This window comes from Diabrotica undecimpunctata, chromosome 4 (assembly GCF_040954645.1).
Source record: "Diabrotica undecimpunctata isolate CICGRU chromosome 4, icDiaUnde3, whole genome shotgun sequence".
Classification (NCBI taxonomy): Eukaryota; Metazoa; Arthropoda; class Insecta; order Coleoptera; family Chrysomelidae; genus Diabrotica; species Diabrotica undecimpunctata.
In genome coordinates, this window is record NC_092806.1 from 116,348,840 (window position 1) to 116,370,151 (window position 21,312).

The window sequence follows — 21,312 nt, forward strand, 5'->3', positions numbered from 1 at the left end:
TAATACAACAGTAAAGCAAGAGAAAACTATGACTTCAAATTCTCCCTAAATCAAAATACAAAGAAACAGAGCTCGAAGCAACCTAATAATATACAAATACTAATAGTACAACAATTACCACGAGTATATGTATAGTCGCCTCATATTTCGGTGAGACTGTGTAAAAATTTATGTATTTGTAATAAAAGCAGACAATAAAAATTAAAATAAAATTACTCTACAAGGAATAGTTACTAACTGCAAAATTATCAATGACTGACAAAGTTTTAATATTCTCATCGATAGTTACATACCGTCACCCAGTTGAAGTTTACATCGAACTGTTGATCAGTCCACGTGGACCAAGAGCCAATCATAACATCAGATATCGCTATTATGACAAATCATAATACAATATACGATAAGTCCTTTATCGGTAGACTTATGCATCCTTCGGCTAAGATATAACAATATTTGTCGGAGAAACCGAAACCATAAAACAGTTTCTCAGAAAAAATCACGTTTCGGCCTTTCAGTGTTTTGCGCTTGGGTAGATATAATATTTTCTTTTTAAACCAGCGAAAACAGACTTGCGAAACAAGAATATTTTAGTATAACCATAACTACTACAGCGTTCGGATTAATTCAAATAGTGAACTGCAAATAAGTTTGGTTGTGACTTCGTCAATGTTCTTTCTAAACTAATTTTACCATTTTACGAAGATGCTTTTAAAATGTGGCGTTCATAGTGTGGTAATAGTTCTGCAGCTGAAGAGTCAGTGGAACTCTCTATTCAATTGGAAGACTTACAAAGCTGTGTAGTAAAACGTAAGCAACATTTTCAATAACTCTCTGGTGATATCAAACGTATACTAAAACATGTTTATGAAGGACTGTATTTTGAATTGTCTAAATCAGAGGCAATTGCAGAAGCATGTTTTATAACCAGAGTGCCCAAAGCAACCTGCATCAAGATTATAATAGGATAAACATCTTCTAGATAGAGGAGAAAGCATTGTGGCAAATTCAGACAAATAGAACCGCACTTAATTGAACCTGTAACCAGAACAATATACAAAATTAGCAAACAAAATTAAAGACCCGTCTCTAGATCATAATGAGGATAAGGAAAGTTAAGACGAAGCAATCGAACACAAATGTAACAGTCGATACTTTAACAACAACGATAACCACTGATTGCAAAAACTGTTTGCATGTTTTACATAACATTTTTGCCGATTGATTGATCATTTACCGGTTATGCAATTCCCACTAAGATATTATCCAGACTATTTAATTTTCAATGATCAATAAAAATGTAATACAATGAAAAGTATGAATTTCATGTAAGTACTATCTTCGCCGTCGAAGCACATATTTACTTGTCGATAAAAGTTTTTAGATAACATAAATCATTTTTGAATAATATGTGTGAACTTATGAAATTGATTCTGGTAAAAGCTTTATAAAAGCTTTAATTGTAGGAAGTCACGTACCTATATTCCCATAATAGTAAGGCAAGATCGGGTAATTACGAAATTTACAAAACGACAAAGGCACTAACAGGGACATAATGATAGAACTAATTTATAATAAAATATTTCAATTTAAAAAAAATAATGAAATAACCACGCCGTTGGAATTGTATGATTTTCCAACAGGTGGCCTTGACGACAGCAGTGGGCTTAGGAAAGCGCAGTTGCCAAAATTACCTCAATGTATATTACCTATATCCAGGTGGAAGATTTTCGCACTGTATAATAAATAATGGATGCGGTCTGTTATTGTACGCCGAACGCAGTATGCATCTACTGGTCACACAGACGTGACGTATATTGATATTAAGGCATTAAATTCTAAACAATTTTTTAAATTTACGAAAAGTTTCTTGTTAGAACACTGTTTATTAGTATACAGGATTTTTACTGTTGAAGCACCTAGTTTCGTCGTTTTTATGAGAAGTATTATTTTTTATACTACTTTTGTATGCTCATAAAAATGACTGTTTTATTTCAATTGTGACATCACATGAGGTTTTTACTATGTACAACTAGTCAATAAACATATTTATCTATCTGTATAGCATATAAAATAGCTATATTTACCTATGGAATAACGCTCTACCCTTTTGAGGATCTAACACATCATCTAACATCCATTTGGAACCAAAATCAGTGTAAACCCTTTCCATGTCATTTATGTTAGAGACTATTGCTGCTCTGGAACCATCTGGAAGTGTAAAGTCGTCTTCTTTGTTGAAACTCCAATTTCCAAAAAGACCTATGGTTTTATTCTAAAAACAAATAACAATTAGAGAATGGCTATTAATTTATAGTACTAACAATTTCAACATTTTATCGAAAATAATATCATCATCATTATCTTCATGCAATCATACTATTCCCTGTTGAATGTAGGCCTCTTCTTCCAAGCTTCTAAATATCTCTCGATTCCAGGCTGGCATCTTCCAGTTCCCAGCAATTGTTTTTACGTCGTCGTTCCAACTCGTTGGTGGTCGACTTCTGCTACGTTTGTCTGCTAGTGGTAGTCATTCTCATATTCTTCTAGTCCATCTGTCGTTTGATGTTCTAGCCATATAACCTGCTCATTTCCATTTCATTGTAGTTACATGCTTCACTATGTTTTCGATCTTCGTTCTTTGTCTGATGGTATTCTGTCTTTTTTGGTGATTCCAAGCATAACTTTTTCCATTGCTCTATGGGCTACTCTTAAATTTTTCGCTGCCTTTTTTGTTAATGTTAATTACCAGTAACACGGATTGTTCATATATTTTTGTCTTCAGACATATGGGTACATTACTCAATAAATATCTGCCGAAATTTTCCAGCCCGATTCAGATCTATTCTACGCTGTATGCATTGTTCTTTTCCATTCGGATTTCGTGCCCAAGGTATTTGTACACATATGTTTCTTTTATGTCGACGTCGCCTATTCATATGTTTTTTGTGAGCACTAGATTTGTCAGTATTTCAATGTTGCTTGCGTTTATTGGGAGACCAACTTCCAATGAGGAATAATTCGTCAAGCATCGGTTTTGCGATGGTGGGTTTTTTTCGCCGAAATCGTTCAGAAACTGCGCACCAGGTAGTCACTTTTTCACTATGCAATGGTATTTCTTGCTGTTTCTCTGCCGATTCTAAACCTAAAAATCTATCGGTGTGTGTATTTAGACAACTTGACAAATAAAAATGACATTCTATACTATACCAAATGCTACTGATAAAACTGAAATTGATTCTACAAGACTATTCAAATCTTGCGACATAATCAGTCATTCCGTCGTCTGGTCAAGTCGTTGGGTCGGCTGAATGACGTGTGAACAGACATTAAGTAGTTTCAATATCTTCTGAAAAGTCTTCCTGTTCATATTGAATCTTGCAGCAGATATCATTTGACTAAGACGTAGGTCCAATTTCATTGAATAAACGTTCGTGATTTCCGTTGGAGTTGCATCTTTAATTTTCCTTGGTGTTGTAAACTTCCAGTTCTTCTATATTTAATTAAAGTGATAAGTATAACAACATCACTACTTCTTTTTTAAGTGTTATATCCCCCTAAAACAGAGGTTCCCAAACTTTTCTCTTTCGTAGACCCCTTGTCATCATTTCAATTTTAGATAGACCCCCTGCTATTCACTTTGAAAGATTTAAATTTCTAACAGTAGTGACACATATTTACACATTTATTAATTAAATTTAAATAAAAATATAGTATCTGTTACATAAAAAAAACTGAGCAAAAAATAAATCCATTTAATGGGAGGGATGAACTTAATGGTTTAATAATAAATTATTAACATTTGCCATTCTTCTCGGTTAATGATATCCAGTTTGTTACTTTTTTTTGTTGCGTGATCTATAACTTCGATGAAACCCCTTTTTACTAGGTATGAAGAAGAAAATGCAATTAAAAACACTTTCTCGCGGTATTCCATAATACGGGATAAGTAACAGGTATGTCTTTTTGAAGCCAGAATTGCTAATATCCCTTTCTAAACTCTATCTTTAAGTTCGTCGGTAGTGCTTATTATAAACACTTTTTCTTGTAATGTAACATCCGTTTCTTCAATGCCACCAAATAAATTGATAATCAGTGCGGTATTATCAGCGTCAAAATCTGAATAGACGGCATTCAAATATTGGACATAAACTGAAACATTGTCTTCCTGTCAGATTACCTGAAACAAATTGAAGAACTGGGAAAATTCGTACCGTCCAATGTTTTGCTTCATCAGTTTAATTCTGGCAAGAAACGCTGAAATGATCAGCTTTGTTCTTATCAAATTTAAACTGTCACCTTGCAACTGCAAGTTCGCCATATTAAATTTAGCAAATAAATCTGTCAAATAAGCAATGTCTGTTTTTCTCTTTAATAAATTTTCTTTCGTCTTTATTTTTACTATGAAGAAACTCTAAAATAGTTTCAAATAGTGTAAAATTTTTTTCCAGGACAAGCCTTTCGACAGCCAGCGTACATTAGTGTAAAGAAGTAATTGGTGGAACTTATCGCCATTTTCTTCACACAACTGCGCAAATTCGGACTTAACGAATTTAAAAATACGTATTCAACGCATTGTTTCGGATTCGGTTTACTGCATCAATGACAAATTTTAAAGATTCATGCAATCTTAAATCAAATTTTTAGCAACTAAATGTTGTCTCTTGATGACCCAGTGCAGAAAACGATGTGTAAATAATAATGCTTCACTATTTTTCTTTTTGTATTTCCTCTTTATTAGCAATTCTGTTTGTTCATTGGCGGATTAATACCTCTATGGAAGGTTGTCACTCTTTAGTTGTCTATCTTTTGCGCGGTCGTCCGATACTTCTGCCGATTGGTGACTTATCTCTTGCTATTTTGATGACACGGGTCTCCTCCATTTTGCTTTTGTAGTTATTCCATTCTTTTTTTCTATTTTTTGTCCATTCATTTATACACTGTACGTTACATTTTCTTCTAATGTCTCCACTTCTCTTTCGATTTCTCTCCGTATTTCCTGTAATTCTTCTCAGTACTCTCAACTCTGCCATTTTCATTACCCTTTGCATTGTGGCTGCGTTGGGTCTTGTTTCTGAGACATATGTATTATTGGTCTTACACTGGCGTCATAAATTTTTGACTTCATCTCAGTATTAATGTGTCTATTTCGCCATATAGTGTTATTAAGGCATCTTGCCAGTCTATTTGCTTTTTGTACTTGATCTCTCACTTCTTTGTCCAGGTCTCCATAGCTAGACAGTGTAATATTGCTAGGTAAAAGTGAGCCGTCCAGCTGTATATCTATTAGCATAATTATTAGCATTCTTCTGCATGCCCATGTTTCGAACTTACTTTAAGCCTGTTTATTGAAATACTTTGAAAGTTTTTGGCGGAAGAATTTGGTGCTTGGACTATTTTGCCTACCAGAATTGTATGAGCTAAAATAGTTCTCAATGAAAAAATATTTTTACGATGGATAATATATTATTACTTAAGAACTTTCAAACATATTTTTCATTTTCACTTTTTTATGTATTTTAGAAAGTTAGTTTTTTTCATTCTTTTATATTATTGGCATATTATTGGTAATAAAGAAGAAAAATGTTATGTTATATTAAATAAGAAAAATACCTACTATAAACGACCAAGGCAAAAATACTCTTGCACTCATGTATCCTTGATTATCGACAACCTCCATTCCAGCTCCATTGTCAAACATAATGATGACTTCTGATTGATTAAGGATGTAGGTTGGAGTATAAATAGTAACTCCTAAAAATATATCGAAAATAATAAGCAGGAACTAAACTTTTTTATTATTGTTCGTGAAAAGTACTCATTTAACTGTAAAATGAATTTTTGAAAGCTTCTAATTTCAAAATTAAATTCGTAATAAGAAATATAATCCACTAAGAAGTTACATTGTCACCCGGCGGCCATCTTGGAAACGGTGGGGGGCACAGGTTTTTCGCGCTATATCTCGTAAATTAGCAAGCCTACAGAACATTTTATAAAACCTTATTTGTAGCAAACTACATTTTCTATAACTTTATTTTCAATACATTTATCGTAAAATTGAAAATAAAAAAATTATAAACAAAAATAACTAACAATTTTTGATCATTTTCTTTTGGGCCTAACTTTTTTTCTGGTTATTTTACAATAAAATGATATCAGATCAACATCATAGGGGGTTTTTCAAAGAATAATGTTCACTACAAATTTAGTTTAATGTTAATAATTTCTCTTGATTTTACAGTGCTCCATAGTTCACCGGGTTCTTGAGTAATCGCCATCTTGAAATAAGGGGTTCAAAGGGTTTTCGCACTGTATTTCCTAAACTAGGAACCCTACAGAAAAATTTTTAAAAATTATTTGGAGCAAATTAAATTGTCCACAACTTTATTCCTATTACTTTTTATCGTAAACTTGAAAATAAATAATAATAAAAATAATTTTCACTACAAATTTGATTAATTTCTCTAGGTTTTACAGCATTCCGAAGTTGACCGCTTTCTAGAATACTCATAAGAATACGATAAAACGAACCACTAGGCTTAGTTTTTTGTTATATATTTTTTTATTCATATAATTTATTATTTTGTTAACGTTCCTATGGTATTATTAGTTTATTATCAACCATTTTCTTGACAACCTATGAGGTAGAGTCTGAAGGCGTGTTTTTTAATATAAAATATATATAAAATTGTTTTAAAATACATAATTATTGAACATAATTATTGTATATTTAAAAAGTTGTTTTTCAGCTTTGTTTCTCCATTTTCTTTGATGGTCCAGGCTGCTGTTCAGGATCAAGTTCAGTACCTAAGGTGAATGTTTACAAACGAACGGAAGTTAGAATTGGCGTCATTGTGGTTAATTCATTTTCGAATTTTCAGATTAATTTTAATATTTCCATAATGTCACTGCAGGTTTGACCAGAACAATTGAGGCACACTGCAGAGCATTTGAGGCCGACTTGTAAGCAACCGGACATTGTTTAACAGTTTTCCTTGCATCTGCAGAAGTTCGGGGGTGCTGTAGTTTCGAAAGTTTTGATTGGTATCCAAATTTTTCCATCCTGTTTCCAGCTTCAATCATTAGGATTGCAGTGTTTCCTGGTGATAAACTCTAATACTGTAGAAACAAGCTGCATCTTGTTTTGGCGGAAGCGATGATAAGTTAAATGTAATTTTGGTCACTGTCTTGCCGAATCGTCTGTATTTCATGTTGTTAGAGAATCATCTTTATTTCCACCCAATAAAGAGACGAAAAAACGTTCGCCAATGACAATGATCAAAAATGGCTCAGCTTCCTCACCAAGAAAAAATGCTGTTTAGCTAGCTAACTTAGGATGTTTCTGTAAAATTTTGATGAATTTGGGTTGCCGATATTGTAAGTTACTAATATCGTCTCGCATCCTAAAAAAGCATGGAGAAACAGCAAATTCTCTGCAATGACGTAGCCATATATAAAACTTAAAGGAGATTATACTTGATACGACTAACACTTTTTTAAAGGTTTAAAAAAATTGGACACTTTGGACACACAACAATGCACTGTTCCCTTCCTAATGCCTTGAGCAAGACATAAATGTCAATGTCGTTTGCTACGACAGTCACAGAATCATAAGCTTGGAATGCAGCAAGCGCAGAACAGATGATGACATAATCTGCATCAAATTCAGTCTTGTCAACACTAAAATAGAGCAGAGTTGTGAAGGTCTAATAATTTTGTTTTGTTTTGTTCATTACTAAGAAATTTATCTTTGAAGCGCACGAGCTGGGGTAAGTTTTGTGGTGGCGGAATGGGTCGATAATAAATTAGTAATAACATAGAAATGTAAGGAAAATACCAAATTAATTTAATATGATATGAATAAAAAATATATAATAGAAAACTAAGTTTAATGGTTCGTTTTTATCGTATTCTTACGAGTAATCAAAAATCATTACAAAGACATTATACAAATGTGTAGTGAAAAGATTCGTTGCAAAACCTTGTGTAATACTGCTCTAATATTATTTTATTGTAAAACGACTATAAAAAAAGTTAAGGCCGAAAAGAAAATTTGTTCAAAAATTTTTAGTTACTTTGGTTTATAACTTTTTTATTTTCCATTTTATCATATCAAAAGTAATAGAAAAAATATTGTAGACATTTTAATTTGCTACAAATAATGTTCAATAAAATTTTTTGTAGGGTTGCTAGTTTACGAGATACAGCGTGAAAAACCCATTGCACCCCTTATTCCAGAATGGCGAGTATTCAAGAACCCAGCTAACTTCAGAGCGCTGTAAAATCCATAGAAATTAATAAAATTAAACAAATTTGTAGTGAACATTATTCTATAAAAAAAAACCCTCTAGTGGAAAGAAAATAAACGTTCAGGAGTTTTTTAAATGTATAATTTAAAAACAATGCGACCCAAATACTAAAACTAATTTATTAGATGTGATTTCTGTCCTGAAAACCTTTTGTAAAAATAAAAAAATATATAAAAATATTTATTCTTTTACCTTGGAAGTGCTGGAATTTTAGTGAGGGTCTATCGAAATACAGTCTTCTATTATCTGCTATAACATCCAACCTATATCTCCATCTAGAATCTAGTGGTCGCCTTCTGACTTCAATTGCTATTGTGTTATTACCTTTAGCTACTACAGATGTCAGCTGAGTAGCTCTAACCTCACCATAAGCGTTAGGGTCCATTTGCTCGAATCTTCCTTGAATTTCCAGATTGTCCGTTTGTGTAACCGATTTCACCAATGCGAATTCCCCTTTTCCATTGAACGTATATTCTACATCGTCGAAAGTAACAAAGTGTGGATCACCATAGACTCCTGCGACGCCTGGTGCTTGGTAAGCTACACAATCTTGTGTTGGTCTACGTTCAAATCTCAGTGTTTCACATCCAACAGCTTGCTCGTCTTGCCAAAGGCAACATAAATATTTGGGTACCATATCATTAAACCATTGTGAGAGAGTAGGAACTTTTGTCGCTTCATTGTAAGGCATTTTACCTAAGTTGTGGCAACGTCTCGGACTAGAACCCCATTGTTGATCGTAAGAGAGCATCAAAAAGCCGTTTTTATCATAGCAACATTGTTGTTCAGAACCTTCTAAACTGTAGAAAAAAAGTAGATAAATACATCTAAACGTATTGTTGCTATTTATTATTTACTTACGTGGGAGATCCAGTTTTCACACAATGAAGTGCTTGGTTGTTATAGTAACAAATCGGATTCGAATCTTTGTCACAGTCGAAATCTGGCATAAACCTGCCCTTGTCAGCTAAAGCCTGTTCGACGGTGCAGGGACACTGAGCAAGTTCGTGAGCGAAGTTCTTTAGATATCTGTCCGTTCTCAGCCAATCGTCACATAGAGTTTTGGGCCAATTTTTGCCGTACTGGTTCTCCCATTGGAATTGAAAGTACCAACCGAGTGGAATGGGCCGGCTCCATACTACCGGTGTTAATTCTATGGATGTTTGGGTTGTAGTGTATGTATTAACCTATATAATATAATAAACCAATATAAAATAATAATACATGAGAGATTACGTCAAAAAAGTGTAAATTTTTTTATAAGTGGTAACCAAGAAAAGTACTACTAATAGTCGAATTAAATGTAGGGGAGCTATTAGCAAGATGGACATCCGAAATAAAGAAAATAATACTCTAAAATGGTGTGTTTTGCTATGATACATACTCAAATCTCTTAAATTGATTAATTACTTATTAAATGGGAATAAGCCACAATTAAAGGTTAAAATACGTTTATTGACGTTTCAATTTCCACTTCGGAAATCAATTTCTTTGATTTTGAAATTGAAACGTCAATAAACGTATTTTAACCTTTAATTGTGGCTTATTCCCATTTAAATAGTAATTAATTTAAAATGCCACAAGAAAATAGCTTCAGAACAATATTAAATTGATTAAACGGAAAATCTTATTTCATTTCAGTAAAAAATAAAGAGCAATTTTTCTATGTCAACTAGTTCTCACTTAACTAAAGAAATAGGCAACCTGTAAAATATCAACAGTTCGAAGGAGCTAAGAGAAAAAAAATCCTTGAATTCGATAAGAAAAACTACTAAAAGAAGCGATAACAAACGGCACACATAATAAAAGAAAAACACGGGATGAGTAGGAATATATTTAGCGAAATTAGCAAAGAAATAAAAGAGCTGATAAGGTCAAAGAACAGAGACAGAATAACTAGAAACCAAAAAGACAAAAACCAGTCAAATAGACTACATTGACAATCAAACAAGAATTCCAATACCACAAATAATAAGTGTGAGATTACTATGTAAAAGAAAATACTACCATATTTAATAAAAATACTATTCATCAATGAATGAGATCCATAACCTATATTGTCTTTTCTCTCTTAACATTTAATAAACATAAAACAACAAACATACTATTACGGAAGGTTTATGTAAAATTAATCGGCACATATGAATTTAACATGACATTATAATCAGACGCACATAAACAGTAAAAATGGAATAGGAACATCAGTCGTTATAGTATCCACTTGTATACAAAAAGTTTTATTAAGAAATATATGTAGTGATTGTAGTATACCAAATATTATGTTATGTTATGCAGACGACGCCGCATTAATCGCCGAGACAGAAGACGAACTTCAAAGATTAACAGACATCATAGCAGATAATATCAGCAGAAAAAACCAAATGTTTGACAACATCTAAATACCCACTACGATGTAAAATCGAAATTGATGGGAAGATAATAAAGCAGGTAGCAAGTTTTAGATATCTGGGAATAGATATATCTAGTTACAGAGATGCCGAAGAAGAAGTACGACAACAAAGCTTAAAAGCAAGTGAAGCGACGGGATCTCTTAATGACACAATCTGGAAGAACAAACACCTAAGACAAGACACAAAAACAAGAATCTATAAAGCAGCATTTAGACCTATATTTACATACACGACCGAGACAAGACCTGACACATCTAAAACGAGACGACAACTAGAAACAACAGAGATGAAAATACTCCGACGAATATCAGGGAAAAGTCTGTTGGATGGGGAGAGAAGCGAAAACATAAGAAGAGCATGCAATACAGAAGACATAAATGGATGGGTGAAAAAACGGAAACAGGAGTGGAACGAACACATTAGTAGAATGGCAGAGGATAGGATAGTACGAATAGCACGAGATAAGTCACCAAATGGACGAAGAAGTATTGGCAGACCAAGAAAAAAATGGTGCGACAATTTAAACAATTTAGGAGGCTAATATTAAAGAAGAAATAGGCTTTAAAGCCTACATACAAAAAGAAAGAAGAAGAAGAAGATTGTAGTGTACCTAATGAAGAACTCTAGCAATGACTCAAGTGAATTATACATCATCAATACTTTCAAAAACACGTGTCCGTACTCAAAACCCAATCATCCAGAATACACATGATGAAAATAAACAGCTAGAAAAGCAGAAAGTATCAACCCGATGTCCAAGCAGCTCAGCGCACTTACTTCGATGTGAGTAGTCTACTATCATGAGGTTTCTAGAATGAAATCCCGGCGAAGGCCAGAAAAACATAACGTTTATGGATAAGTAGTACGGTAAGAGATCGGACCAAGGTAGCTTGTTGCTTATTTCATTGATCCCTATCTATAAGCTATTTTAAAGAAGCACGTGCTTAATAAATGGCTAAAAAATTGGAACGATCTACATGGGATCCAACCTTTTATCAAATCACCAGAGATACCCCCTAAGACTAGACGAGGCAAAACTATTATTAGAAGACTACATCGCATATACACGACATACCCACAGCCGTTTAATGGCGGTAATTTTTTACAGTCGAAACCAAACAGGAAAACATGAATTCGGTACAGGTTTCGTAGTTCGAGAAAAATACTTGAGCAGTGATATAAGTTATACGCCCATCAGTGAGAGACTGTATTCTATTAGACTGAAAGGAAAATGATACAATATTTATCCGCACATGCTTCGACAGAAGATGAAGTGGAAACAATCAAAGATGACTTCTGTGGACAACTCGAAAGAACGCCGTAAGAATCCCAAAATCAGATATGCAAATAATTTGTAAAAATATTAACGCAAAAATTTTCAAAGAACCTAACCTAAAATTGACATAGCCTCCTGAATATCTCAAACGATAATGAACAACTGCTCGTAGATCTAGCACCGGCTAACAATGTGCTTGTAAAGTTTAGTATTTTTTAACATAAAAAAAATTCTTAAACAGACTTGGATCTCCAATGACAACTCCATACGCAACTAAATTGACCACGTAATTGCCGATGCTAGACATGGAAGTAATGTTCTGGATGTAAGATGCCTAACGAGAATAGATGGAGATACCTACAGACCATTATCTAGTGAGAGCAAAAATCGGTTTGAGGATATCATCACAGAAACTTAAAACGAACGAAGCGTTAGGATAGTGGAACATCGAGAAAATTCAAAATGAAGAAATCTGAGAAAATTACATACGAAAAAATGAAACAACATCTAAACATAGTATACCAGATAAATGATGTCGAAAGACTGTGGCAAGAAATGGAAAAATCAATTACAGAAAATACCAACAAAATGGCACGAAAGTGTAATAATTCTCATCCATAAAAAGGGAGACAAAACCAAATGCACTAATTACAGAGGCATCAATCTATTTAATACGGCGTGCAAAATTTTATCGACATCCTATTGTAGGCTAACATTTTTTTAGAAAATTTTATAGGGGAATACCAAACCGGATTCAGAAAAATAGATCAATCATAGATTACATTTTTTACTGTAAGGCAGCTGCTTGAAAAAGGATGGGAATTTTAATAGAACTATCCATAATCTCTTCAGAGTTTTAGGACAAGCTTACAAAAGCATTAAAAGGATCAGATGTAAAATATAATGGCAGAACTGTCAGTTCTGCCATTGTTCAGTTCAAAAAACTTATCTAGCTCATTAAGATATGTGTAAATGGCTGTAGATCCAGAGTACGCATAGGTAGCAAATTCTCAGAGTCGTTTGAAATAAACACTGGCCTGAAACAAGGAGACGCGCTGTCACCTCTCCTTTTTAATATAATTCTAGAAAAAGAAGTAACAACAGCACAAATTAGAACAGAACTACGGACGGTAAATGGATCAAAATTAATACTAGCATACGAAAATGATATTGACATTTTGGGAAACAGTCAGCAATGTAAAATAAACTTTCAATAAATTAGAGATAGAGCCAAAAAAACGGTATAAGGACCAGTGAAGACAAAATCAAATATATGTGCATTAACAGATAAAAGAGACGAGATCGAATAGGGAAGAATATAACAATAGAGCCATATAACTTTGAAAAAGTGTAGAGTTTTAAATATATCGGAGCGACAATCACCGCAGATAACGATATTACGGAAGAGATAAAAGGGAGAATTCAGGCATCAAACATAATAATGTATAGCCTCCATAACACTATTAAATTTAAGAGCCTAACAAGAACATCAAAAATCAGGATATATAAAACAGTGATTAGACCGGTGCTCATGTATGGCTGCGAGACGTGGACGCTGATAAAAGTAATCGAAAGAAAACTCAGATATTTGAGAGAAAAATCCTCAGAAGAAACTTTGGGTCCTATTACGGCCCGAATACTAACCAATACCGAAGAAGAACAAATGTCGAGATCAAACACATATATATGGCTAGCAATGTAGTCCAAGAGATTAAATCTCAACGATGGGCTGGTCATGTCCACAGACTCCCTAGTAATCGCCTTACTAAGTTAAAATCTGAGAGGAAGTCCTGACATGAAGAAGGCCCTTAGAACGTTCACGAATACGATGGAGAAATAACATATGGTCAGATTTAAGAATGTCACACACTCACTTAACTATCATGGATGACCGTTCGAGATGGTAGCGAGTTGTGCCGTCAGTCAAGACCTTCCCCAGTTTCTAGTGCTACGAGAAGAAGAAGAAGAAGATGAATTTACTGGCAACCAAAGAACAATCCATTTGACAGCAGTGCTCCAGTCCTTTTACAGTCATTTTTGCCGATTTTACAAATTCCAATACACAACGTTCCCAATATAATCAAACAGTGGATGTGTAATAATCGTCAAGTGCTCCTAGCTTGTTTTCTAACCTTTTTAAATTTCTAAGAAGCATCTATGTATTAAAGAAATATGATAAAAACTTCTCTCCTTTTTACAGTTTTGCATAATATATAGTGCAGTATTATATGATATTTGTAGTATATAGTATAGTACAGTTGTTTTTGTTCTGGGTTCTAGGTTTTCACCCAACGTGACCAGTGGAACAAGTAGAATAAGTAGAACCAGAAGTCGATATTTGAACTCTTCGTGTAACTTTACTTCGATTGATATACGATTTCACTAATTTTGAGTCATTTTTGCTAAACTTACGGTCATACCTTCTTACCGTAAATGACATTAAAATCGAAACTAAATATTAGAGCTTGACTTTTCAATACACATCGATTGATATATCACATGTACTATTTCTACGACTATAATGTGACACTTCCAGTTACAACTTTTTAACTGAAAGTGATATTAAAACCTGAAGTATACATTTGTTCCCGTCTTGCTAAGCGCGTCAAATAATACATCGCTTGTACTATTTCAGAGACTTTAAAACTGTACTTTTGGTTGCAAGCTCTGGAGCCGAAACTGCAAGGTCAAATTTCCTAACTTTAATACTATCTTTGGCTTATAAGATCTTATTCGACACACCATTTGTCACTCTAGCTGTTTTAATAACGAAGGAATTGTGTTTACGGACAAACGGACGGAGAGAAATATATGGGTAATTAAAGGTTTCAAATTTTAATGTTGTAAAATGGGTGAAAACAATATATAATTGTAAGAGAAATTGTACCGGTGTCAATGACGAGAGTAGTCGAGACACACAAATCCAAATAAAAAAAAATTATATATGTATCTAAAACGCAAGTGAAAAATAAGTTAGAGCAATAATACCTAGAAAATAATAGGATGTAGATACTATATAGTTGCAAAGTGCTTCTAAGTTATTGAAAATAATAAAAAGTACCAAATAAAATATATCAAATAATGGAAATCAACGTTTGTACTAAAATAAAAAATATAAAAGTATTCCCTAGTAGATACTTACCTTGATAGACTCAGTTAAATTAATTTGGAGGAATCCAAACTTAATATCAGTCAAATATTGGTTTACTCTAGTTCTATACTGAGAAGGAACAATCGTGTATTCTCCAATGTTTTGAACACTATCTGCGATATCGGTGATATAAACAAACACTGGTTTCATAGTTGTTTCTCTGTAACCCCAGAGGGAAATTCGGATGTTAGCGTTTTCATTTGTGGTCAAATTTTGCTTCTCCCAAGTTATTTTTAATTCACTCGGAGATTTTTCGTGGTATTTCATGTCCTTGAAGAAGATTTTTTGGGTTGCACTAGAAGGGGATTCTGAAAAATAGATTATTAAAATGTAAGGTACATTAATATGTTTATATTAAAGCAGTGAAAACTAGACACTTTTTATTAGCTAGTAACAAATCAAATGAAATTACTACTAAAGCTTCTAGAGTGGAAAAGAATACAAAGTAGGCATTACTAAGTCTAATATTCTATAACATTCCTACAGAATTTTTATTAAATAACAGCCATTTCAATAAAAGGTCATATTAAAATTGCTCTAAAAACAAAATCGTCTGAAAATTGTGGAAAACACTGCCTGAAGTCATTGCGGGGTGGAGTAAGTAGCTCAGCAGTTACCACAGTCGGTCCCAATCCCGGATAAAATGTGGAGGGTGATTGGCAAGGTTAGCAACCTACCAATCGTAAAAACGAATACTCCTCAAAGAAACAATGTACAGTCTCGCAACCGGATTAATACCATGAAGACGATTACGGCAAGAAATATGGACAAGCAAACAATATCTGAAACCCAGATAAGAATTACTACATGGAATATCAGATCACTCAACACAAGGAACCAAGAAATAACCCTAGTGCTGAAAAACTAACAAATAGACATTTGCGCTTTACAGGAAATAAAAGAGAAAGGAAAATGATAATCAAAATTAGGTGAATACATACTAACCTACATTGGAGTAGCAAAAGAAAACAGGGCCAAAGAAGGTGTAGCCTTACTAATACATCAAAGGAATCAAAATAGCATTAATACATATCAGAAAGGATTGTATCAGCAAAGATATGAATGGAGAAGTAAAACCTGAACATCATTGGAGTATACAGTCCAGAAAATAATGAGCCTCAAAGGGAAACATTTTATGATGAATTACAACAAATAGTATATCAAACCAGAGGAAAGATGATAATATTGGGGGATCAACAATCAAGTAATACCCGGAATTAAGCAAAAACATAACGAGATTGTTAAAAACGAAAATGAAGAACTGATAATAAAAACACATTTTTTGACAACAAAGACCAACACAAATATTGATTCAATAATACCTGTGCATAAAGATCTATGATAAATTATGTTCCAACCAACAGTGATATACATCCATCAAAAATAATCGACGTAAGATGCCCCAACTCAGTAGGTAGCGACCATAGCCTAGTAGTTTGTAAAATAAGAATCATCATGAAATACTTCACACCCAAGAGAGCTGCGCTAACACAAACAATAATCAGAGTCAAATTACTAAATACGGAATCTACGGAATACTTATACAGAAAAATAATATCACAGAAGATTGCTGGGAATGAAATATTAGACGATAACATCGAGGAAGCTGGGAAAAACTCAAAAAAACCATAATTAACGCAGCAACAAAATCTCTTGAAAAGAGAAAAGTAACGAACATTTACATATCAAAAAAGAAAACCCCATAGTTTAGAGAAGGAGTAATGGGAAAATATGAAGAAAAGAAGAAAGCTTTTTTACGATACAGAACACAACAAACATAACAGTCATACCACCACTATAAACGAATAAAAAATGAAAGAATACTTTAGTTAGACAAATGAAAAGGGAACACTGGCAGAGCTTCTCAAGACATATGGAACACGCCTTGTATGGAACACAAAAGGAAATATGAAGAATGATTAGAGGACGAAGCAAAGAGATGAACGAACTAATAAAAACGAAACACACTCAGAAGGAAACATGGGCAGACTACTTTCGATCCCTATTTGCTCAAGGTGACGATAATCAACCACCATTACCAGAAGTGACAACATAGAAAGAAATTAAAAACTGAAAATCAGCAGAAGAGGATAGAATACCAAATGAACCCCTAAAAATATTCACCTTACTTCTTCACCTTGCATTCTCATAGATGAAAGGTGGAGAACATCATGGACTGGGTAAAAAATAGAAGAGTGGAATGGAACGATCATGTAAGTCGAATGACATCAAATAGAGTAGTGAAGACGTCAAGAGATGGTTCCCCAATAGGAAGACGATCAATAGGAAGACCACGAAAACGATTGAACGAAAACTTACTGAAGTCACATTGAAAAACAGACAGAGTCATGTATACATAAAAAGAAGAGAAGAGAAGAAGAAAATTATTTAAATTGATGAAAAAGTGTTTATAACAGAGAATTATTTATGGTTATATGAAAAGTGTAACAGTACTTTTTCTTCCTATGTTAGGGCTTAGGTTTTTGTCTAAATTCAGGTTGTAGCCGTATTTGTAATATTGACTGCCAGCTATGTCGAAATCTTTTAAAGGGTCTTTTGTATTATTTATTATCTATTAAGTGTACTTAGCGAGACTATCCGTCTATTACATACGACTTATTTGCAGCGTGATAAGCTGGACTTATAGTCGAGGAAAAGAAGAGTTTCAGATTTCTCCCTATATCGCCAGAAAATATACTATGTGACTGTAGTAATTTTATGCAAGCGAATAAAATTTGTTGAAAGAGTTTGAGAATTAACCTAAAATAATTTAATATATTTTGTTTGTGACGAATCGACTTCCAACTCGGAAATTGTTTTTGTATTTTGATACAATTTATATTTTGGAAGTTGAAACGTAAAAAATAAAATATTTATAATTATATTTGTGATTCTCTCTCTCTACTGCCTTCCCTCCCTATGGAATAATGAGCGCTCTTGTGTTTTTTAACCAAAAGTGAAAGATGGTGGCTAGATCAGCGTATCCTCTTCTGTTTTATTCCTTTAAAATTTCCTCTAAAAGTCTTTTCCATTCCTCTCTATTTCTCGCTCTCTGGTTAACCTCTCCCCATGTCGGGCCAATTATTTCATGACCTCGTGTACCAGAGGTCTTGTGAACTTTTATTCCTTTAAAATTTCTTCTACAAGTCTTTTCTATTCCTCTCTATTTCTCGCTCTCTGTTTAACCTCTCTCCATGTTGGGCCAATTATTTCATGACCTATGTTTCTCCAGCTATTATCAGGGCTTCCTCTTCTTCTTCTTCCACCTGGTTGGTATTTGAGTGCTTGTCGGGGTAAATTTTTTTTGATCTTTCCTTAGTGTATGTCCAATCCATTTCCATATCTTCTTTTAATCGTGACTGTTATTTTCTCTTGTTTTGATCTTCTCCATAGTTCTGCGTTTGTTATTTTATTACCCAGTATATTTTTAGGATTTTATCAGCGATGTATTTATAAAGATTTGTAATTTTTTGCTAGTTGTTTCTTCCTGTCTCCAATATTTTGCGCCATACAGTAATATACTCGTGATAGAGTAGTTAGGAATAATGTAGAGGGACAGTACGAATCCTCTGCTTTATATCTTCTACTATCTCTCCTGGATCTGGCTCTCTATCCCTTGTAGACTAATGTGATCAAGTTGATGTATTTCATCGGTCGTCCATATAGTTACAGAATCTTCCACTATTGTTCTCTATTTATATAGTATTTTTCATATAAAAATGTGTGCACGTCATTCAAGATTTACGACGTCAGAACCTCACAGCGTTGCCAAAACATCAGAATAGTCAGTAAGTGAGGAATTTTTAAAATGTCAACTATTTGTCAAACTATTATATTAACAGGAAACACACTTAGGGCCGGTTTCTCGAACGCTAATCAAAACTTGATTGTAATCAAATATTAAATTACAAGGAAATACGTCACAGCAGCTGTCAAAATTATTAAAAATTGCTTAGTATTATTATTATTGATTTGTAAAGAAAAACATGAAATTAACATCAGAAAGAGTTTAATTAGGGTTTATTTTAAAATAAAACGCAAAACAATAAAAGTGAATAAAATAAATCAGTCAACATAACTTCAAAATGTGACGTATTTGATTTTAATTAAATATTTAATTACAATTAAGATTTGATTAGCGTTAGAACAACCGGCCCTTAGTTTTAAAATTACTGCAACACACTAAAATACATAAGATCCATTTTAATACAAAATTATATATTCTAAATTTTAAACATACCACTTTTAGAGCATTAATAATAAAAACGTCCCGCCATTATTTCTTGTTCAAAATAATCTATCTTATATGAAAGCTTATCAGCTTTCTAAAGACTATTTAGTTGTTTTGGCATAGCACAATCACAATACACAACAATAATTAGTTTTTAACGCTATTAATCTAAATTTAATATGTATTTATAAATATAATTTAATTAATATATAATATATTATGATCAAATTGTGTAAGAAATCAAAACATAAACAAAATTCTAACTCTAAAAAAGCGGCAACACTTAAAAACAATTTTACCACACGCTGGACTGTCAAAAAATTTGAAGTATTCCGTATCAGTTGCGTACCATTGTCTAATATATTTAATTAAAATTATTATTTTGTGAAATATTAGACTTAAAGAGTTATTTCATAAAATTTATATTAATAATAATAACAAATGTTTTTGGTTATTAAATCAATATAATTCTAAAATCCCCAATATAATGATGATTACATGATTATACTATGTTGACGCCTATGAAAGATCGAGCAATTCCGTATGGGTTTCGTATTATTAGCTGTGTTAGGAAAATTTGAAGTTTAACGTTGACGTTCTGGAAATTTGAAATATAAGTGACGTCACTTTATATAAATTGTGACGTGCACGCATTCTTATATGAAAAATACTGTTACGATAAATATACTGGCCTAACTTTTATGACTAATTATTCTGTTTTATTGTAGAAATTTCGGTGGAAGTCTAGATTCAAATTATGGTGAATTCTCCAACTTGATGTTCTCGACTATTCCAGTATATCAGGATTTCGTATATAAATACAACATTTTTATATGGAGGGACAGTTAATACTCAAGACCCGCGCTCGCGAATTTGTACGTACGGATATAATAAATTATTGTCAGATAAGTTAATATAAATAAAGAAATAAATTAAATCCGTAAGTGTTATAAATATTGAACCTTTTAATAAATTCACAACAAATGGTGTCAGAGTGAGATCGAACATAAATTAGACTTATAATAATAATACAAGTGAATATAAAATAAATTGTGAAAATGACGACGATTTATGAGCTGACAGTGACTACTTTAAGAAGACATCTAGAAGACAGAGAATTAGCTTCTACCGGAAAAAAGGCTGAGTTAGTCCAACGACTAAAGAACGCTTTGCTAGAAGAAGGACTAGATCCAGAGACTTATATATTTGAAGACAAACATGATGCTGTCATCTCGTCGATTTCGAAATTAGAGAACAAAGTCTCTGGCGATATTTCGAAAGTTTCCGGCGACATCGCTTCTTTAGAAAGCAAAGTCACTTCTGAGATGTCTGCCCTGGACGATAGAATATCTTCGTTAAAAAACCAAGTTGCTGCCGATATGTTAGCCTTCGAAGAAAAGATTAAAGAGATGGAAAGGAAGATGGAAGAAACAGGGACAGCAGAGAGAGGTAACAATCCGATTACAGTGGAGATAAAAGAAGACGAGACGAAATTTAAGTTGGAGACACGGCCGAAATTTGAAGGAAGTGGAGGTTCTATTCATGTTAAAGTCCCAACTTTCGACGGAAAATCATCATGGAACAACTACATGAAACAGTTCGAATCAGCCGCAAGAGCAAATGGATGGTCTGAAAAAGAAAAGGCTGTAAACCTGACTATCGCTCTTCGAGGAGATGCCTTAGATGTGCTTCAGACCATAGCCGTAGAGGAGACCGATGATTTCGAACAACTGAAGAAGAGGTTAAATATGCGATATGGCCACGAACATTTGGAACATGTATATCAGTCGCAGCTTAAAAATCGTAGACAGAAGAAAGATGAGGCTCTTCAAGAATATGAGGTAGATATTGCCAGATTAGTACGATATGCTTATCCAACAGCTCCCGAAGACATGATGGAAAAATTGGCCGTTCAAACGTTTATTGATGGTCTTCGT

The 21,312-nt window shown here is 33.3% G+C and overlaps 1 protein-coding gene across 1 annotated transcript in view; it reads right to left on the reverse strand.

The window, feature by feature from the left end:
* Positions 1 to 21,312, reverse strand: part of mesh (sushi domain containing 2 mesh) — a 97,122-nt gene that overhangs the window by 15,599 nt on the left and 60,211 nt on the right. The window contains 5 exon segments of the mRNA XM_072530060.1: positions 2,085 to 2,272; positions 5,615 to 5,751; positions 8,499 to 9,106; positions 9,168 to 9,493; positions 15,136 to 15,452. Coding sequence (XP_072386161.1) covers positions 2,085 to 2,272; positions 5,615 to 5,751; positions 8,499 to 9,106; positions 9,168 to 9,493; positions 15,136 to 15,452 — 1,576 coding nt within the window.